At 46.1% G+C, this 22,825-nt stretch overlaps 1 protein-coding gene across 4 annotated transcripts in view; it reads left to right on the forward strand.

Moving 5' to 3' along the window:
* Window positions 1-2,980: 2,980 nt before the first annotated feature.
* Window positions 2,981-22,825, forward strand: part of ankrd50 (ankyrin repeat domain 50) — a 28,526-nt gene continuing 8,681 nt past the window's right edge. Inside the window, exons 1-3 of one of the 4 annotated variants that reach the window (XM_047031451.1) lie at window positions 2,981-3,312; window positions 7,112-8,188; window positions 16,289-16,521. In XM_047031451.1, the coding sequence (XP_046887407.1) occupies window positions 7,680-8,188; window positions 16,289-16,521 (742 nt within the window). In that variant the 5' untranslated portion in view covers window positions 2,981-3,312; window positions 7,112-7,679. The other 3 variants (XM_047031298.1, XM_047031218.1, XM_047031370.1) reach the window with 3 other exon arrangements.

Genomic DNA, 22,825 nt, shown 5'->3' on the forward strand with positions numbered 1-22,825 from the left:
TGAAGAGATATGCAGCACCGTACCAATGCTTTTCAAAGAAAAGGAGCTTAAATTAACGTCCTGCATTGATTTAAATAAAACAAAAAACGGTTTTATCTGATCTTTTGTCTCACACACTGTAGCTTATAAACTTCTTTTCAGTGTCTCAATAGTTTCTCTCCTCAATAGTGCTTCCGGCAAACTCCACCCTTCATTCACCTCAACATTGTTCTATTGGACTTTCATGGTCACCTGTGGAGACTTGCTTCTGGTGCGATCTGAATTTTCAAAGAACGTGTTCTCTCCTTGACGTGAGTGGACTGGATGATAGCCAGCAGAGGGAAGGATCACGTCTTCACCCGTCCAACCCTGGTGGACCAGAGACTGTCCTTGATCTGCTGCTATACTGCACTATTTGTATGCCGCTTTTCGATTAAAAGCCAAATGATGCACGCAAGGGGAGTCAGGTGTCTGAGCGGTTAGAGCATCGGGCTAGTAATCTGAAGGTTGCCAGTTTGATTCCCGGCCGGTGCACATGACGTTGTGTCCTTGGGCAAGGCACTTCACCTTACTTGCCTCGGGGAGAATGTCCCTGTACTTATTGTAAGTCGCTCTGGATAAGAGCGTCTGCTGAATGACTAAATGTAAATGAAACACGTCTAACACTTGTCTGTATCTGAACAGGCCATTGTTTACTGTTACTGTAGAGAGAACCAGAACCAGTTGTACCAGGGGCGGGAGGGTTATATGCAAATGACTTCTGCAGTGACAATAGTAACCGCATTCATGGTGATGTATGGTGGCATGTAATAAGATTTACTGTGCCACAAGTAAGGAGAGTTTTGTAATGACGTCTTGGAAAGCTTCCCCCTGTCCCCTTCCCTAGAGCTGGGCCATGGGCAGATAGAACTGGCCAGCCCTGTCTACAACCAATGAGATCTCAACAGGGATATAAAAAAAGATATACACTATGGATATACGGCAGTTTCTTTCTTCACCGCAACATTACTCTTTATTTCAAGGCTATACAAACCATTCCTTTACTCTGACCAATGAAATATTGTTAGAACTGTACACTTTTGATCTTAGATTTTCTGCTGCACTTTCTACAGTATATGCTCTATTTGTATGTCATTTTTAATGAATGCATTTGCTAACTCTAGCACTGTATAATTCGCAAACTATGCAGCCGCCTTGTGAAAACACAGACTCGATCTCCCGGTGCGGTTGTAGAGGTCTGTCAGGAGGCACAGGTGTGAGAAAGACCAAAAATGAGAGCTGAAAGAGATGATAGGCGGAAAGTGTCATCTTCTTTTGACGTGTGATAAAGATTGCCTAAAACATATAGCCTAATTATATAATATATAGCATATAATATATATAGAGTACAGAAACTTCTTGAACAAAACTCCCAGAAACCCACCAGGAAACACAGTGGGGTGCTGAGTGTCAAAAAGAAGCGCGAGTACAAACTGTTCCTGGATTCCGACCACCAAAATACCATGAGAACTAAACAGTTCTGATCCTTGATGTTCTGCAGCACTTTCTATAAGCCCTATTTTTGGGGGGGGGCGCTTTGGATAAAAACGTCTAAGCGACGGAAATGTTGTTTTTAAAAAGCTCTGGAAAAAGTGTTAGGACACTCGTCTGGAGCTGTTGTGACCTTTCCCCCCTGAGGCCGGCCATATGTTGAGGCCTGGGTGAATGTGTTTGACATCATGGGGTTAATCAGGAGATGCATGGAGTCCAGTTCCAACTGGTTTCTTCCAGTAATTGGGACTTTTGTGGAGAGGTGCACAGTGGGACGGACGACCCTAGCAGTTCTCACTGGCCTTGGGGCAGAAGAGTCTAACTCAACTCACAAGAGGAACACATGCAGCCAGGACACATTAAAACTAACGTTGCCTGCCTTGACCAGCAAACACACACATACACCCCTCTCCTCCATTACAATCAAGGTCCTTCTTAACAGCCTCCAGATTCTCTCAGTCCTAGCATAACGACTACGGGGCCAACCGGTGACCTCGGGCTAATTGACTTTGTGGCCTGTACAAAGTTAAAGTGCCACAGTTGGGAGTGTGTGTGTGTGTGTGAGAGAGAGAGAGAGAGAGAGAGAGAGAGAGAGAGAGAGAGAGAGAGAGAGAGAGTAAGAGTATGTGTATGTGTATGTATGTGGGTGCATATTTGTGTGTATCGGTGTGTGCGTGACAGTGAGTAGGTGTTTGTGTGGGTCTCTGTGTGTGTGGTGTGTGTATGTGTGTATGTGGATGTCTGTGTGTGTGGTGTGTGTGTGTAAACCAACGTCAGTCACCTCCATGGGGGAGGTCACCGCAGCAGACTGGAGAGTTGCTGAACAGCAGCAGGTGTATCCATTACTCTATCCTGGGCCCAGGAAGAACTCCAACACAGGCTAGATCGCCAGATTAGCACATTTACTACATAAACAGACATGGAAAACCAAGTGAGGGATTCTGCGTGTATCATTTTAATATAGGATGTATGAAAATAACCCTGTCGACAGTCAGCTATTCCTTGGCCATAAAGGAAAGGCATGAACATTCTGAACATAAATTACTTTATGATCCTATTATTCCTTTATGGGTGTATTGCATTTCTAAGACACATCATGTACAGTATATTAATCATACTGTAGCCATATTTGGTTTAGGTTGAGTTGATTACTGTGCTTGTGACGTGTATCTATCTTCATGTCTAGTTGGACAAGAGATGCACACTCTATCTGAGCCACACTGACAGACTTCAACCAACGACCGTTTGGCTTTCGTTCAAATCCACAGGGCCTTGTGATCGGGCTGTTTAGCATATTTTCACTACTACTGTAACCACTTAAGTTTCAAACCATGTTCCCTGGTGTTGTTTACCATGTACACAACCCTGTTTACCGTGTAAACAACCAGAGCATGGACAGGTGTAACACTCGGGTACTGGGAGTGACATCAGCAAGACATGCCCCTGAAACGTCCCTTCTAAGAGTTTGGCCCCGTGTTGACAGTCTGTGTTGTCCGAGGAGTGCTGAACAGAAATGACTCATCCTTTAAGAAACGACTTGGATCGGAGGGAGAGTTTGAAAGTAGTACAAGGTTGAGACAAACATAAAAGAGACAAAGCTGCTTTTCTTTCAAAGTATTTCAGGGAGTTATAAAAACAGAAGAAGAAGAAAAAAAACTTCTCTGGGGTCTGTGACAGTCTGGGGACCTATAAGGAATGCTTCCTCTCACCCGACCGCTTGGATAAATTATTAAAGCAAGCGTTGTTTTACAAAGCTCAGGATTCTATTTCCATGTCCTAGATTTTGAAAGATGACATGTTATGGTAAGACAGGTTTCTGTTGTTTTAGAATGAATAATTCAGTACTCAAGCAGTTTGGAATTTTCAATGAGAATTGTGTGTTGAGTTTGGTACTGTATAGAGCCATCCTACAGTAATTATGTTTAAATTCAGACCGGTTTTTATTCAGTAAACGTGCATGAATTTCAGCTTTCGCTTATCAGGTTGCTACTATTATGAATTGCTATGCAGCCTCTGAAAACACCTTTCACAAAATACACATATTCTGAGAGAGAGCATATTTTCCTTTTCAACTGAGACAGGCTATCAACTTAGCGAAATATGAGGATTTTGAGGAGAGAGAGAGAGAGAGAGAGAGAGAGAGAGAGAGAGAGAGAGAGAGAGAGAGAGAGAGAGAGAGAGAGAGAGAGAGAGAGAGAGAGAGAGAGAGAAAGAGAGAGAGAGAGAGAGAGAAAGAGAGAGAGAGAGAGAATATCCCTTCCTTGTTTATAACATCTATCCTGTTTACCTCAATCTTGTTGCTAGTCTTCTATAGTCAGCTGGGATGGAGTGAGGGTTACACAAGGGGAACCAAACATACAACACAGACAGACACAGACAAGCACACACACATATACAGAGACACACACATACACACAGGTACACAAATACACAGTTCAGGCATATTAATATTTTAATGTGATTGTTAGTTCCAGTCTGCTGGATGGGATAGCCCCACGGTTTGTGAGTACTTTCCCAGTGTGGTGGGACATTAGGAGTTAGGATCTGTCCTGACACAGCCAGGGCAACACTTTAACATACCAACAGTCCATCCAACCCATCTGGATTTCGACTACATAGACAGATACAATCTGCAACCTTTCTCGTTTATACAAGATGTTGTTTTATTGATTGTCCCTTAAGTTCCACACGCAACAACCCCTGCTGTGCAAGACAATTATACCGAAACAATGTCACACACGAGACACATCTCCCAATCAACATACGTTCTCGGAACATCACTGATTGTGGATTGTTATTAGCAGTCTTGTCTGGAGTCTGCGTTCATGATTGCCAGTTAGGTTTTACACAGCTCAGGAGGTAAAGTAGGTGTGCTTATTGGTCATTGATGTCACACGATCTGCTAATGTCGATTAAATATTGATTTGTCTGTATGATTGTGCAGAAACAATTGAAGGCATAATATTGTTTAGGTTGGACTATTCACACTGGGTTAAGAGTAGGCTGCTGTTTGGTGTGTAGCTGAGACAGTGTTGTTGCACGGTGCTTGGTTGCTGAAATGTGCACTTTGTACTGAGCCTGGTAAATGTAGACTGTTCCTTGACTCACAAATACTGTTAGAACTACAGTATTTTTCTGCTTTACTTTCTATATGCACTATTTGTAAAGTTGCTTTACACAAAGGTGTCTACTAGATGAATAAAATATAAAAGTAAAATGTAATGTTCACAAGGTGTTTTGTTTGTGTTTTCCCAAGAGAACGACGTACCAAGGGTTGTTTTCTCCTCACCAGGCATCCTAATTCTTAAGATTGCCAACATATTTATTTATGCCTGCAGGGCCTTTTTAATGTAGCATTCTTTTACCCTGCACGGCAAAACCCTCTAGTAACCTATTAACCCAGATCCTGGTCCCTCAAGGCCCACGACATGTGTTTTAAACACTTAAAGGCCTATCCACAACCTACTTCCTTGAAGACACAAGCTTGAATCTCAAAACTGACAAGATGTGTGTGTGTGTCAACCTATGCTTTCCACATGAACCAAAGCCTCCTCCGTCTACCGCAGGTTACCAGCATGTTTAGATAGATGATGCCAAATTGATGCAGGAGATATTCACATTCTCACAAAGGAGAATAATCAGTGTCCCCTCTGAAGCCTGCATCTTGGACTCCAATGAGGCAGTTGGAACTTAACACAAAGAAAGAAAATTGCTGCAATTACCTAAATTCCACAGACTGGCTCAACTGACTAAGAACAGCTACTCAATATGCACTGTGACAAGTGACAACGAATAAACAGCTGCATGCAGCTTTTCTACAGCCTCAAGGAATTATCCTGTGAAACAAATAAATTCCACCTACAGACTTAGTTTTACTTTCTTTACTTAAAATGACGTTAATTCCTTTTCGTGTGATTTTTTTTGCTGTGCTTTTTAATGCTTGTCATATACGAACACTCTAATGGGGCACCGTATCTCTTAAACCAAGCGGAACTAAAACTGGTTAATTTCTCTCTCTTTTTTTATCAAGAGGTAGCACTGGACAGAAGCTGTGAAGGGTGATTAGTGTGTATAGCCTATTGTGGAAGAAGAGCTTGGTTCAATGTATAGATTTTCTTATCTCTTCTTTGTGTCCGCCAGGGGCACCTCTAATACCCTCAGAAGTGAAGACTGAGACAACAGGTTAATAGGATCTATAAGTATTTAATGTAATATACAGAATTAATACCAAACAAAAAATGTATATATATCGGGGAACGGGCATCGTTTTCCACTTTACAATTCTCTGTTGCAAGTCCTCAGGTATGTATTTTATAAAACATGTATTATCCATTATGCTCACACTGCCGGGTCAGAAATTCCCATTTTCTATTCGAAATGATGGCGCCTTGGGGTTGTAAAACGCCAAGTCCCGTCAGACATTTCGTCGGCCCTGCGTGTTGCTCTGTATGCAAGGGATAGAATTTGAGAATGTTTGGAGGCGGAGAGACTGGTTCAGTATTGAACCGTGTCGCGAGCAGGATGAGTCGCTGAGAGAAAGAGAAATGCAGAGGCGAGGATGAACGAAGTGGAGATGGTAATATAATTGTCGCAAATGCTTTGTATTAAGTGTGTTGTGGTTTTCTACGTGCATAATGAAAGGCGTCAAGAAAGGATAATGCAACTAAAAAGCACGAGGCGAAGCGCGAGAGGTGAGAGGAGACGTGGGGTGTTCGAGACATTTAAAACTGTAACCTGAAAAATCAGCAAACGTGCCACATAAACTTTAAGACATAGTTGCAAGGAATCCCGCAATTGTCTGCATTCGGTTTATTGTCGAATTCAGTTTATATCGTATTTTGCATGTCACTGTTGTTGGCTGTTGATTGAAAGGTGTAGGCAACATTCTATCCCGTATGGAATGGGTTAGTTTTTTTGCTCATGATACAATACTGTTCTGTAGCCACAGAAGGTTTTGAACCACATTCTGTTGCACATCACAGTTGATTAGTCTTTCCGACCATGTTAGGCGTTTCTTCAAATTGGTTCATTCGTTCTCTATTCTTGCCGTTTTATTTCGGTAATTTTGAAATGGACCCTTTGTCCGATATTTCCCATTTCGTGCCATTGCTGTCGGGCTGGGTGATGTTTAAATGGGTGCTCAAAAACACAGGTGAATAACCTTAGATACAGTTGATAGCTGTATTAGTGCTATTTCAAAGTATTTCTCATAGTGGGAAGAATATCTGTATTGTCCTTAAAAAACTCACTTTCGCCACAGTGTATCTATATATTATCATGGGGTTGGGGCACATCAGTGACGCTGTAGTAGGCGGAGTGAAGGGGTCTGCTCGTATTGAATTATTTTCCGTTCAGGACGGATGTGAATTGTTTGGAGATTTAAAGCCACATAGGAAAAAGGCTAGATCTAGGGGATGGAGAAACAGTCCAAATACTTCACAATAACTTATCCGATTCTAAGCCCTTTAGCGCTGAGTTTATTACCGATGCCTTTCTTTGAAGATGTGCATGTGCTGTTGACGATAATCAAACGTGAAATTACACAAAACTAGTCTTAAGTTTGTTCCTTTTAAGGTCTAAACCACGTCTTTTTTTGTCTCAGAGAAGTGACCAGCCGCAGTTCTTGGAGGTACTGAGGCAACCCTGGCAGCCTGCAGCATGTTAATGTAATGGAAACAGCATCTGTGCCCCAGTTAGCCACCAAAATACATAATCGGAAACATATCAGTACCGTCCAGCGCTAGATGTATCAAGCTGTGGTTGAGTTTGTCAGTGGATGCACACGCAGGCCTGGGCCCTGTCATGCACAACACCATGTTAAAACAACAAACCTGGAATAACACTGAGTTCTCTGACCAGCCGATGAGAAAGCCATGGAAAAAGCTGGTGGAAAATGTATGGTATCAACTTCAAAACTGACTCCCGTCATCCTTTCTCTCTGAGTCTGACCCAGAACTGGTTGTCTTGCCTTCTGCATGACCCCGTTTACCTGTAAGGAATCCTCAGTGACAACTTGGCTGTGCTAAGGACATCTGCTATCTACTCTGGAAGTCGCACGTAGAGCCAACAAAATGGATACTCATATTTGCAGCTGGCCTTCGTTGGGTTGAGAATGTGAGGGCGATGGGACAAGCCCTATGAAACCATAGCTGGAACAGCAGTATATCAAAATGGCCCAAACCAGTTTGCTGCAGGGAAAGCGCTTTTACTGCAGGGAGTGGGTGTTTCACAAGATCCAGCACTGCCTCCAGGAAAAAACCAACAGTCTGAGTGGGGTTACCACTTCCCCCAGGCCCCTGGCCTCCACGTCCCCCACCAAGGGTGCTTGCAACCCCACTGGAGGGAGCTCCGCTGCAGGCCCAGCCAAGGGGACAGCCTGGGGGGTGCTGCTGGTGGGGGGGCCGGGGAGTGGGAAGACTGCCCTGTGCACGGAGCTGCTGTGGCCCACCTCTGGCCAGGGGGCCCATCGGGGCTTGCACCAGCAGTGCCTGGCCTTCCACTTCAGCCGAGCAGACGACTCGGACACCCTATGCGTGGGAGGCTTCGTCCGGGGTCTGGTGGCCCAGATCTGCAGAGGGGGTCTGCTGCAGGGTTACGAGCAGCGGGTCTGCGACCCCGACATCCAGAGCTCCCTGCAACCCGGGGAGTGCGAGAGGAATCCCTCAGAGGCCTTCAAGAAGTAGGTGCAAATCTATCTACTCGGCACTCTTGTCTGTTCTATCTCGCTCGGTCTTTCTCTCCCTCTCTCTTTCTCTCCCTCTCTCTCTCCCTGCATTCCTGTCTGCTCTGTCTCTCTCTTTCTTTTACAGCTCACACACTTCTCTTCACCCCTGCCCAGCAGTCTCCCTGCCCCTATCCTTTATGTAGTGTTTTTGTTGGTATTTCACCCCCTTGTGCGGCATGCTGTGTGGGACTGTCTCTGCCAGGCCATGCTTGAGGAAAGGTCAGTTATTTTAAGTGGAAGCCAAACTCAGGTGGCTGAGGGTGGAGGATGGAACAGCGTTTGAAGTATTGTGCTGACAAGCTGCCTGGTTAGCTGACTGGCTGTATGGTTCACTGACTGTTTTACCGACTGACTAGATGGCTTTCTGGCTGGTTGCCTTACGGACTGACTGGCTGGCTGCTCTCTGTTACAATGAAGTGCACATGTGGAAGTCAGCTCTGACTGTACAGTTTGACATAGAGGATCGTGCCCAGGCTTGTCATACTATCATGACTGAATGTTTTTGTAGACTGGGGCTTTAAAAGGGGAGCTTTATCTGCCATGTGTGTAAGTTACTCCACTGGCTTGTCGACACATTGTGGTTCAGGCAGTGTATGCTGCACGGGCTGGAATGCAGCTCTGAACACACATGCCTCTTGTCTGGACATCTGGTGGCGCTTACTACACCTTCTCAGCTTCGCACGGGGGGAGAAAGTAGGTCAAACATTCAGCAAGGTAAATCATTTTTTAAATGGTCAACAGAATCATTGATTTAGCCCTGGGTCCTTTTCCCTCTCCTGGAGTGGAGTCACAAAAGTCTCCTTCATGTCGTCCGCTCCTGATGTTTCGCCCTCAGATGGTGAGTTGGGTTGAGTTGGACTGTGAACTCGGTGATAAAAGGCAGGATATTCCCTTCACGTAAACAAAAGATTGAAGGTAGCTCTGGCCAGTGTCGAGTGAACGCAAAAGTGAACTATTTTGTAGACAGTCCCCTGTCGTTCCCACGGCGATTCATTCCTCTCAACCACTTGATGCATGAGACACCGAGCACAACAGACTCGGTGTTTATCAAGGAAGATCACAGACATTTGTTTGTGGGGTAAATATGCACTTTGGAGAATGGCTTATCGCCGTCTCGGGTGTAAAAAAGAGTTTGGGCACCACAGTGCTCAAATAATCTGATAATCTGATGGGCCCTTGGCGACGAAGATGCTATCAGATTCCAGAAACCTGGAATGTGGAACCTCTGTAGCGCAGCCAAGATTCCGCACTCTGTCTTTATTCTCTGGAGTGTGCAAATCACACTTTTACACCTCAAACGTTGAAGTGTAAAAGGGATATATAAAAAAAGGATTGAAACCTGTCTAAATTAACCTACTTAACTGATCCAAGTTTTACTGAGGGTGAAAATTCGATTTTCATCTGTGGACAGGCAGGCACCACATTTTAGTTTTCTGTTTTGGACGAAAATTCAGAGGTATTGTGCATTTGAAGCCCATCTGTCAAAAAGCTTTTTTATTACAATCAGCATCAACATCTTTTTGTAACATTAGGGAATCAAGCAACCGGGTCAGTGCACACAGATTGACATATTTAACCAGTATCTCACCTGTGTTTTACACACAGTACAGCTGTGTCAGAGCTCTTGAGTCTGGCTGAGGTTCTCCCCCCTCTACTACCCAGGGTCTGGGACATGCAAATCTCCAACACCACGAGAGACAGGGACACGCAAATTACTGCCTGAAGAGATGAAATATGAACTAGGGAGGGTTAAGAGCTTGATCTGAACCATGTGTAAAACAGGGAGTGTCCTTTTTTTTAAACAACATTTTTGTTGACCATACAGCCTTTTCCCCGAATGAATTCAATACAGCTCCCTCAAGGGAGCATGCTATATATGTATATATTAAACCCAGGCTACGTTTCTGCAAAAACAACTGTATTCCATCAAGTAAAGATCTTGTTAAACAGACCAACGTTCGAGTACCATTGGGGCTGTGATTCTAAAGCATCGTCACTGACAAACAAGCGTGTTTGTTGACCGTAATCACTGTTTGTGTGTTAATGCATTAGAGCTGCCGGTTGGTGTCTGCCCCTCCAATGCAGAGCATTCTTCAACATCCACTCACCCTGCTGTTTTAGCCACAGGAGCATTCATTACATCACATTGACTATTTTACTCATTTCACAGACGCTCTTGTCCAAAGCGACAGAGTGCATGTAGAAAGTGCGGCAGAAAATGTGGAGGATTTGTCAAGCGCGTCGTACCAACAATATTTTGGTGGTGAGTCAAGGAACAGTCTGTATTCACCAGGCACATAGCAAATTATCCCCATCCCAGCCAGCATACATGGTGCGACATTAATATCTCAACTACAGTGCAACAATAACTAGTACAGGGAGTCCGATGGCTGAGCGGTGAGGGAGTCGGGCTAGTAATCAGAAGGTTGCCGGATCAATTCCCTGCCGTGCCAAAATGACGTTGTGTCCTTGGGCAAGGCACTTCACCCTACTTGCCTCGGGGGGAATGTTCCTGTAGTTACTGTAAGTCGCTCCGGATAAGAGCGTCTGCTAAATGACTAAATGTAAATGTAGTACAGTGCAGTAAATACAACGTCAAATTAAGTGCAGCATCAGACTTGTCCAAGGGTTCAGTTTCTTACTAGATGGTGGGACAACATGATCTCAAATACAACATGTAGAGAGAAGACAGATTTGTAAGTATTATAAGAAGTCGTGAACTGGTAAGTGCAGCTGTCGGTGGCCTTGGGCCAAGCTAAGAGCAGTTATATCTCTTGTTTCTGTGTTATGTTGGTGGAGGCTACACACAGATAATAACCAAGGCCTTGGTTACAATTCTGCTGTGTTATGACTGCTGTACTAGAAGGGGATGCATCAGGCCTCGTTTGAAACTCTCACACATTCCCTGTCTTGTTAAGGTTTATTTCCCAGGACAAAAGGGCCCATACATAAATAGGTGGAATTAACATAGCTGTTTGGGGCTCTAAATGCTGAAGCCACAACCCCATACTGCTGAAAGAGCAGGTTGATGTTTTGTTTCAGTGTGAGCTTCTGGCTTTGGTTTTCAGGAGTAGTTTTCAAATGAGCATTCATTAGATCCTAGTGTCAGTCATACAAAGCTAACCAGACCAATATTGCTATGTTTTGTTCTTGTAGATGGCTATACTAAGAGAATTTTCCAGCTGTAATTCCATGGAGTTTATACAATTTCAGTGGTGATTTATAACTAACGCATAACTGTCAGATCTCCTAAACTCTTTACTTGTCAGCCAATCCAGATCAAGGTTAGCATAATAAGAACATTATCACTTAGCTTTGCCTCTAGCAAGCACTAGAGTTCATTCCATCAAATCGGTATCCCAAATAGTCCCTTCAATTAGTTTAGAGATTGAGGACCACAAACAACTGCAAAGACAGTCATATCCCTCACATAACCTTGACTAGTTCTGCCTGCACGCAGTCTCAGTGAATTGTGGTAATTCACTTATAGACAGGTGTTGCAAGTTCAATTCTCTGCTGTTCTCTGACCGCATAAAAAAGAGTGAAAAGGAATGTTGAAGTGTTTCCATTTGGTTTGTCAGTCGCAGGGCACTAGTCTATAGCAGAGAGGGGGGCACTATGCCAAGGGGGGATGCTAGCAGGGACTGGGAGGATGCTAACTGGGATGTGGAATATGCTAGCAGGGAATAAGAGGATTCCAGTGGGATGACGCTAGCAGGGGCAGGACGGATGCTAGCAGGGATAGGGAGGGAGGAAGCTAACAGGAGGGAAGATGCTAACAGGTGTAGCACCGCATGTTCATCCTGTGGCGCATGGCTGCAGAGCAGTCGCTGCAGATTAGGAGATCCTTCTACAGGATGCCACTGTGACACATCTCCTACAGGGGAGACAACACCACTGTGGTGGATGCCATGACTCAGCAATTTGGAGCCCGCCTCTCGGTCGCTCTCTTCCTATTTGTCTCCCTTCATCTCTTTCTCTTCCCCTCTCTCTCTCTCCCCCTCTCGCTCAGTCTCTCGCTCTCTGTCTCTCTTTCTTGTCTTTCTTTCTGTCTATCTCTTGCTGTCTGTTTCTCTCGCTCTCTCTCCCTGTCCCTGTCCCTCTCTCTCTCCCTGTCCCTCTCTCTCCCTGTCCCTTCTTCTCTCCCTGTCCCTCTCTCTCCCTGTCCCTCTCTCTCCCTGTCCCTCTCTCTCCCTGTCCCTCTCTCTCTCCCTGTCTCCCTCTCTCTCCCTGTCCCTCTCTCTCTCCCTGTCCCTCTCTCTCTCCCTGTCCCTCTCTTTCTCCCTGTCCCTCTCTCTCTCCCTGTCCCTCTCTCTCTCCCTGTCCCTCTCTCTCTCCCTGTCCCTCTCTCTCTCTCTGTCCCTCGCTCTCTCTCTGTCCCTCTCTCTCTCCCTGTCCCTCTCTCTCTCTCTGTCCCTCTCTCTCTCCCTGTCCCTCTCTCTCTCCCTGTCCCTCTCTCTCTCCCTGTCCCTCTCTCTCTCTCTGTCCCTCTCTCTCTCCCTGTCCCTCTCTCTCTCCCTGTCCCTCTTTCTCTCCCTGTCCCTCTCTCTCTCCCTGTCCCTCTCTCTCTCTCTGTCCATTGCTCTCCCTGTCCCTCCCTCCCTCCCTGTCCCTCTCTCTCTCTCGGATGTACCGGATGCTTCTGTTGCGTGTTGGATGGAGGGCTGCTTAACGTCTACAGAGCCTGATTCTTCTGGGTTCTGTTTGCAGAGAATTGGGGGCCATTCTGTGTGAGGAGAACTGGGGTAGAGCCTGGGTCCCACCGTGTGATGGGCCTCCCTCTCACTCACAATAACGCACCAACAGTCATGCTTTAGCTGGCATGTCTTGTTGTTTCCCATCAGTGTTACACACAGCAGACTTGTCATTGTCCTGACAGAGAGAGTTGTTACAGAGCGACTGTGCTCCGTGTGTGTGTATGGAACTTGTCCTCAAGCCAAAATGTAGCAGGGGCAGCAGGAAAAAAAGAGATGGGAGGCGGAGGGGTTGGGAGGGATGAAATTTCAGATTCCACTAACTGTGTTGAATAACTGGCCAGAAAAGCAGAACGCGTCGAGGTTGAGAGGCGCTGGAGAGCAGAATCATCTGGATGGGTTTAGTTTTAGTACAGGAATTCACTGTACCACACCATCAATCCACGTACAGGTTCCCTCAGACAAACGGCGTTCATGTTTATTCTACTATCACTTCCTTTTTGAGATAAAAAGCAAAACAACCTTTGGATTAGAGTTCAGAGCAGGGTTCAAGTTAAGTCTACCAGTTCAGTCCAGTTCAACAATCCAGAAGTCCGTGGAACTGCAAAGGAAAGAAAAAACACAAGAGATCTGAGAACTGGACTACATATCTTCATGCCAGGGGATTACTGTTAACTGTTAAACGCTGCCGTTTATCAGAGATGTCAGCAGGGTTTGTGCTTGGCGCGGGGCTTGCAGGTGGTTGAGATGCACAAAGCTTCAGAAGTGTTTTTTTCACGGTGTTCCTCTGCTCAGGTTGACAGTGTTTCTGAGAATGCCCCAGAGCCATGGGTCTTTGATGTCGATTCTTTAAACTTCTTTGACAAAGTGCTCTCTCTGTTCATTCCTCTGTTTATAGCGTGTACTTGGTTCACCTCCACCAACCGTCTCTCACACAGTCTCATTCACGCACCAGTCTGTTGATTTCAACTTGGGTGGGTAGCAGGGTGTGATTGATTGATAGACGGTTCCGTTTCCCCTGTTTCCAACACTTCCCATTTTCCATCACTTTCTCATTTTCAGTTTTTGGTATGTCTGCCTAACCCTAACACTTCACTCCGAGACGGAAAATAGGGAGTTCATTACTGAATGACAAGGAAATGGGAAGATTATCTGAAGAGACTCTGTTGAGAGCTGCTAAGTTCGAACATGGCGCTTATAACCCTCCTCCAAACCAGGACATCTCATTTGTCTTCCTCAGCTTGATTGCTTCAAAGATGATGACTGGAATTACATCTTGCATGATGTCACAAAGAATAAACAATATGTGCCAGGAAGAGCAGAGTTTAGTGTTTCTCTCCTTTCTCTTAATGGGTCAGCTGTTGTCATGCCCCCCTCCCCCTCCTGACTACAAAAACAGCTGACCAGGCTTCCTCTCTCCTCCTGTTGAGTGTCTAAACAAAGCGATCGAGGTGTTCCATTAGGATTGATCCTAATTAAAGAGTCTCCTTGTGTTTAACCTGCAGGGGCGTTTGTCAGCTTGTGTTTGACTCTGACGTCTCTGCCTGAAAATAGGCAGGTGTCAAGGCCACACACACACACACACAGACTGGACCGGAGCCACGGTCCTGGTCATGAGGGTGGGGAGATGTCTGGAGGGCCTGGCCTGTTAAAAGGGAGTCAGGTGTCTGAGCGGTAGGGAATCGGGCTAGTAATCTGAAGGTTGCTGGTTCGATTCTCGGATGTTGTGTCATTGGGCAAGGCACTTCACCCTACTTGCCTCGGGGGAATGTCCCTGTACTTACTGGAAGTCGCTCTGGATAAGAACGTCTGCTAAATGACTAAATGTAAAAGGCAACTGTGAAATGTGTGAAGACGTTGGCAGCTTGCCCGCTTCTGCCAGTTTGCACCGATGTCTTCATGAAGCGTGGCATAGAAGGAGGCCGCTCTGCAGAACGAGGCCGTGCTGAGGGATGCGGACTGCAGCACAGCAGATGGCTACTGCATCAGACACATTTCACATACCCTTTTCTCTGTTCTGAAATGGTAACCGGCCTCAACTGTGACATATGTCGAAAGGCAGGGAGAACCGAGAATAGCTGTGCCCGGGGTTCCACGCCCACACTGTCATTGATTTCCACTCGAATTATTGGCTTAGCTATGTTCAAAGTTAGTCTGGTTCACCAGACCATAGCTGCCACTCTCATTTCAAGCACTTTTCTTTCTGCAGGGTTAACTTTTGTCAACTGCCTTTCTGACGGTGAAGCGTTCTGAAAGCGTTTTGATTTGAATGGGAAGAATGCTGCTTTGTTTGGTCCTCTTGCTGTCACTGTGGATTTGATTGTCTCTGCAGGCGACGTGTCTGCAGTTGGGAGGTCTGAACTCCACAGATGGACATTCCTCTGGGCCAGACTCCCAGCATGCATCGCTCTCGGCCCGGGCCACAGCCGACAGGGAGAGGGGTTGGCCATGATTGTAGTTTGTCAGAGACGGGGCCCTGTAACCATGCAGGTGGATGTCTGTGTGTTGTCCTCTCCCCCTTCTCTCTCTCTCTCTCTCTTTCTCTGTCTCTCTCTGTCTCTCTGTCTCTCTTGTCTTTCTTTCTGTCTCTCTCTTTCTTTTGTTTCTCTCTCTCTCTCCCTGTCTCTCTCTTTCCCTGTCCCTCTCTCTCCCTGTCCCTCTCTCTGTCTGTCTCTCTCTCTGTCTCTCGTTATCTCTCTGTCTCTTTCTTTCGTTCTCTCGTCCTCTCTCTCTTTTTTTGAGTTGCTGAGGCCAGACTGGTTCTGATGCTGACAGCTGTGCTCTTTAGATTTGTGCTCTGGTCTAGTGTGACTGCAAGGAGTGTTTGAAATGAGTCTAATTTGGGACTGGCGGGGGCATACATAACTAAGGGGCTGCTGTCATGGGAATTGAATTTAAAACAGCAATATGGTGGTCTACAGACTGGCATCTGACTGGCCGTGTATATGAGGACTGAAGTCCTGCCAGCAACAACACAAGAGTGGGGAAAAAGTACAGTTGCACTTGACATGGCATTTATGGCTGCGCCGCTCATTAGCATTTAAGCAAATAGGATCTTTGCGTTTCCCTTCGGCCCGTGTTATTTAAAGGTTAACACAGCGTTGAAACCCCCTGGGTTTGTGAGTTTAGTGAAGTATTTATTATTGGTTATAGTTATTTTAATTGCCGTTGTTTTATTGGGTCACACCCTTGTTTGAGGGTAATTTTAGGTCATGTAAATGTCACATGGGTAAATTGTAAGGAATTCAATGTGTACAACTTAAACTAAGCACTTCTCCCTCTTTTGTCCTTTCTCTGTTTCTCTCTCTCTCTCTCCCTCCCCCCCCTCTTTTTTCCCCTCCACTCCCCGTCCCCCTCTCAGGTGTGTCCTCCTCCCCCTCCTGAGCTCCAAGCCGCCCCAGCAGTCTCTCTTCCTCCTGGTGGACTCCATCGACGAGGGCATTCAGCTGGGCGAGGGAGAACAGCGCCCCCCTCCCGGCTCCCCCAGGACCATAGCCGAGCTCCTGGCCTTCCACCACGAGCTTCTCCCTCCCTGGTTGCTGCTCGTCTGCTCGGCCCGGCGCCAGAACAAGACCATCACCAAACTGTTCACAGGTAAAACGCCTGCTCCCTCACGCTCTCCCTTAAGTCTCTGCTGTTCTTCTCCGATGTTTAACGCTTCATATACTGAGTACTTGTGTTTTTAGGGATGTAGACACTCGTGATGCAACGAATTGCTGAAAAATTCGGTTCAGAAATGGTGTTCTTTCACAAAGAGTCTTGCCCCAGTGGCTTTGTGAGAAATAAACACGTTTATTTTGTGATTGATTACCAATTTACCTCATGCCTCTATTTATTCTGCGGCAAATCGTGATAAAAGGCTCGTTTAGATAAAGCACCTGTCGCGTCGGTTGATAAAAACACTTATTCAAGCGACATTTTAACATAGCGAAATGCTCAAAAAAAGATCAGGTCCTGACACAGAAAGCCTCAAGATCCTGGAGCCTAGTGGAAGGGGGAGGGTTCCCCGATGCGCTGTGACAAGCTGAACTGGAAGCCATTATCTAGTTGTCAGAGAAGCAGCCTACTATCCCCTGATGAGCACAGAGGCTGGCATAACATTAATCAAGGCTGGAGAGAGTGGGTGTGTTACTCACCCACCAAGCCTGCGCTGGTGTCCCTGCCACCTCTCCAGAGTGTGGGCTTCATAACACCCTCCACAAGCAGCAGGAAGGATTACCTAACAACCCCTTCGAATAGCAACTGTTTTTTTGTGCTTGGTTCAGGATGTAATTGGCCAGAACTATGTGGGTAGGTGTTGGTTATTCTGCTGTGTAAATGGGGCGTTTGTGTTTGTGTTGGGGTGGAATCAGAAGGCCAGGAGAAGGCTTTGAGTGTTGGTCGCTGGAACTTTTATCGCTGATAGTTTACCCTTATGTACTGTAGCACGCCATTTGGAATGATACATATATTGAAGTTTTACAGGTTGAAGAAAAGCTGATTTCTTATTCTTTATTATTGCATAGGGAGAGAGAGCTGAACAAGGGCTTCCTGTCAGTGGTTTTGGCTGACTGGAGTTGTGAGTCATGTAATGTTATACTCACAGTTACACCTTGGCATGTTAGTGATTAGAAATGGATGGATGGAGAGATAAGTTCTTATGCCATAGGGGAAAGTGTAACATAGTTGTGGAAATGGGGTTAGTTATTAGTGGTGAAGGGTGTTCTTTCCTAGAAGGTTTGGGTAGCGGTGCTCGGACTGTAGACAGACCTACTGGTGGGTTTGTTTTGCTGCAGCGTTGCTGAAAAGACTATCTACCGCAGAGCAATCTGATAAGCTGAAGTTTATTGACTGTGTTTTGTCAGTCAATTTCCTTCATCTTGCCTTTCTATCCATTTTTATTTACCTCATAGACTAGGGCCGAACCTATGTCAAACTACTGACAATTAATTTGGCATCCACGGTTAATACCCTTCTAGAAAGATCCTTTACCATTTATTCGAAAATGAGTTGGATCGTGCTGCTCTGTCTCCCTGAAGGAGAGAATTTGCCCGGAGTGTATTTAATAATGTATTATTAAAGTCCACTGGTCCTTTTAAGAGAGAGATGAGAGAGAGAGAGAGAGAGAGAGAGAGAGACAGGAAGTGGCAGTAAGACGAGATCCCCATGATAAGTCCTGTTTCTCCCGGGTCAGGGACCAAAGCTCACTGTTCATGCTTCCTTTACTTGTCTTTGAATGGATTTGAACGATTGCAACTGCCAAGACACGTTGTGTGTCTGCAATACACAAACTGACATTGTAATTCTGCTCAACTGTCAGCTGCATTCCTCCTGTATAAGGGTTTGCTTTTCAACAGTAGACTTAACTGTCAAATTTTGTTATTTGTCATATATAGGTTTTAGTTTGTGTTCTTTCTTGCTAGTACACATTGTTACACACTATCACACCTTGTATATGTTAGAAGGAAGTGTGTATAACTAAGATTCTTTCTTTTATTTCTTCTTCTTCTTTCTTGACCACAAGGTTGTCTTTTTAAGCAGCACACGTTAGAAAAACAACCCATACAACAACTACTCCGGGTCAAATTACAGTGTCGTGTCTTGAATTGCCATACGTTATATTATATACACGTTATATTAACGTTATGAAAGAGACACAGAAACAACGCAACAACAAAAAAAACGTATTGCCGTGGAAACCGTGGCTTCTCTTGGAACCACGGTTGCAGGGGTTCTGTTGCTAAGCATGGATGATGTTGTTTATCCAGGGAGCAAACTAGGGATTCCGCAGCCCTTGCTCAACTGTTATTCCTGGTGTCTGAGTGCATGAGAGGAATGCGCCGTGGGAAGCGCTGCCACCTCAGAGACCCTGCAGGAAGTATGAACCCCTCCTGCCGCCCCAGAAGACTCACATCCGCTCCCCTCAAACCTCACAAACCAAGAATGTAATGTTTGTGAGAAGGCCCCTGGCGCTTTCTAACCGTCCGTAAAGGCTGAGTCAGATGGCGCTTTCAAAAAAATAATGATCCCCTTTCGGCAGGAGCGTTGCACACTCATAAACAGTGAGATTAAGTGCGGCTGTGATTCATTTGGCCGTCCAAGTTGATGCAGGGGGAAGCATATGGTATAAAATGTGTCATAAGTCTGCCTTTTCATTCCTGCAGCCAGGAGGCTGGCTTATGGAAGGTACTGCCCACCCCCTTGCCCCCCCAGGGCCACTGGAAGGCTATCAGTGGGGAAGCCAAGTGGAAACACTTAGGCAGCGATCCTAGTTGAGTAGAGCCGGGTTGAGTTTGTACCCATTAAAATCCTCCACAGCACAAGGAAGAGAGGGATGAGGAGAGAGAGAGGGATGAGGAGAGAGAGAGGGATGAGGAGAGAGAGAGGGATGAGGAGAGAGAGAGAGGGATGAGGAGAGAGAGAGAGGGATGAGGAGAGAGAGAGAGAGAGAGGGGGATGAGGAGAGAGGGAGGGATGAGAGAGGGAGGGATGAGGAGAGAGGGAGGGATGAGGAGAGAGAAAGGGATGAGGAGAGAGAGAGGGACGAGGAGAGAGAGGGACGAGTGAAAAGTAGGGAGACAGGAGACATCGAGAGAGAGGGGGAGAGGGAGACAGAGTGGAAGGGGGAGGGAGAAGGAGAGAGTGAGAGGATGGCCCGGGGGGGCCTTCTAAACACATAGTTTGCCACCACTCAGACATCCATCACAAGACTTTGCATCTTAATGCATATTTTCCTGCTAATAGAATATCTCACAATATGTTTCGCCTGAAGAGGATCGGCAATGCCGGGGGGGGGGGGGGGTATAACAGCATTAGATTACAGTACGTCTTCGGCGTGTGTTTTTATACGCAGTAAGAGCCGGCTGATGTTCAGTCCATGGATGGCTGGAGGTTGATGTTGATGTCTCCTTCTCGCTCGGTGTTAGCTCCGCTCACAGAATACGCCTTAGTCATCTTCATGACGTCGAAGTCTTGCAGTCTTTGTGGAGGATGACTTGCTGACCGTGTGGAAACTCAGCGGCACTGAACTGAAATGGAAATGACATGGGCACCATGTGCCTCATGCAGTCTGTGGCTGAGCGGGGACACACTCAACTGTGAGCACACCCATGTGGGCGGGACTGTGTTCTCTGGTGCTATGAATAGCGACCGTAATGAAGGCCGACATTTTCGTTTTTTTCTTTTAAGAACATTTGTTTGAGGGCAAACTGCTTTCGGGGAGTCTTTCCAGCTGCCTGTGACAGGAGATGTCCTCTTATGGAGCTGCCGTATATCCTTATTATTTGTGCATAATCTCCAGTCTCCTCCCTAGCTCTTTGGCGGTACATTACACTTCACTTCATGTCATTCGTGTCACATTCCTGCTTTAAAACCACCTCTTAACAGGGCAGATGTTGATGGGGAAAGGGTGTGTGGTTGCTTGTTTCCTAGTCTAATTTATCTTCAGGGAAATGTTAGCCTACTGCAGTGGAGAGTGGTTTCTCCCCTCCTCTCCGGCGTATGCCATGATTGGACCTTTCTCTGCCCAAGGCCAGATGACATCCGTGATTTACCACCTCTGATCAGGGGGAGGGGGGGGGGGGGGGGAACCCCTGTCATCCTGTTTTGAAGCGGGCCTCCTCACCCTCGCACTGCAGCACTTAGTCTCTCGTCCACAGAGGCTCCTGTGGCGTGCTCAGGGCCCAGCCCGCTCTCCTCCCCCACGCTAGGTGAGAGCCGCTCAGCGTCTCCTGCCCTGTAGTTAGCTTTCTCGTCTTTTTTGGGCAAAGCGAGCGACCCGACCGAAGGGACTGGGAGATATTCTGGCGGGGGGACAACACCAAAACAGCGAGCGCTGTTTAGCTCTGCCGAGCCAGCGGAGGAATGCTGCCCCAAGGAGAGACGGAGACACTGTTTACATCCTCAGACGTCCACTGTCATCACAGATGGTGTTTGGATCCGTACACGTGCTGTCATCAGTGCGTAAGTGTCATGGATGGACGAGGTTTGAACGTAAGGACCACCTGACAGTATTATAAGCATTTGCGAGAATTCTCACCAAAACAAAGCAAAAAAGAAATCCCTTTCATTCACCTAAGATATTACATTTACATTTAGTCATTTAGCAGACGCTCTTATCCAGAGCGACTTCCAGTAAGTACAGGGACATTCCCCCCGAGGCAAGTAGGGTGAAGTTGTGAACCGACGTTGTGCCCAAGGACACAACGTCATTTGGCTTGGCATCGATCCGGCAACCTTCTGATTACTAGTCCGACTCCCTCACCGTTCAGCCATCTGACTCCCATATTGACTTTGAAAGATTCATATCTTAACCTCAAACGACTTAGTATGTGTGAGGCTACCGGTAATCACACTGTTGTTGACGGCACACACATACAACATGTAAAGATTTCTTGGTTGTTTGTCTGTGAGACTGCCTGTCCAGCTCTGAGCCAAGCTGAAAGCAGTTATAATCCCCATGAATACTGTAATTTACCACAGAGTAGTCTGACAGCCAGGCTAATTACAAGTCTGCTCTTGTGTGTTTCTGGAACACCTCAGGTGCCTCGCGGCTGAAGCTCCGCGGTAGACAAGGCAGACGAGTCTTCGTTCTGTCTTCCTCTCAGGTGACGGTGGTATGCTCTCTGGCCTGCCAGAGATGCCAGTCTGACAGACTAACATTGGTATGACTTTAAGGTTCTTTCGTAAAAGAAAAAACATGTCTGCTCATGCTTTAATTTAAGGATCTTCAATTAGGCCTTCGTTAGATGATGGGGATTATGAATGCCTTTTTAGAAAATCCCTACGCGTTTTTCGGTTTGCCTTGCTTGGAAGGTAGAAGGGGTTTGTCCCTCACCGTCTTGATTCGCATGCCAAGGATAACTTTGCTTGTACCTGACTTGACTGAGAGCTGTGTGTACATTCCCCCGACTGAAAACTGATAGTCTGCCGTGTGGCCATGCAAACCCAAATGTTCCCCGCTGCAGGAGCCAGCTAGCTAGCTCATTTGAAGTGACTTACATTTACATTACATTTAGTCATTTAGCAGACGCTCCTATCCAGAGCGACTTAGAGTAAGTACTGAGGCAAGTAGGGTGAAGTGCCTTGCCCAAGGACACATGGTCCCTTGGAATCAAACCGGCAACCTTCTGAGTAATAGCCCGATTCCCTAACCGCTTAGCAATATGACTTGCTAGCTAATTAAACATGATTGACATCCAGGACTTAAGTACATTATTGTGCACAAGAACCAAGTTGTGATGGGGCAGGGGGGGGGGGGGGGCCCAAGGTCATTTAGAGGTCAGTTTGGGAGAATGTCAAGTTTATAGAATGTGAGCAAATCTCCAGCCCTTTCCTTCGACCAGGTACTAGTTTAATTAATAATGTCTTATTTGAATACATTTCCATTTAGTCATTTAGCAGATCCTTTTATCCAAAGCGACTTACAAGAGAGAGCTTTACAAAAAGTGCATAGGTCAATGATCATAAACAACCAGATAGCCCCAAAAACATTGTGGGTAGCCAAAACATGAAGCATATATCGTGAAAAGCAAATAAGTGCCAATGGGTGGAACCAGAAGAGCATGTAGTTTCACAGCGAGTACACGCAGGTAAATCAGTTACAACTAACCAACACGTGAAGCAAGCCCCTCAATAAGTGTCATTGTGTTCCTGGAGGAAATAGAGTTGAGTATGACTCAAGTTAACAGGTCATGGGAAAAGATAATTATTCTGTAGAGGTGACGGATATTAATTAGCTTAGCTGACTGGGTTTTTAGTATTCCCATGAGCCAGTGTGTTTATTGACATTGAGCTCTTCAGACTTTGGGCTGTCACCATGTGTGTTTTGCGTTCAATTTTAGTGGGTTTAATGTCTGGCCTCTGATCTGTATGAGTGACTAAACTCTTAAGACGCTCAGATATAACCTTGCAAGGTGTG

Source organism: Hypomesus transpacificus, chromosome 1 (genome assembly GCF_021917145.1).
Source record: "Hypomesus transpacificus isolate Combined female chromosome 1, fHypTra1, whole genome shotgun sequence".
In the NCBI taxonomy this organism is placed as follows: domain Eukaryota; kingdom Metazoa; phylum Chordata; class Actinopteri; order Osmeriformes; family Osmeridae; genus Hypomesus; species Hypomesus transpacificus.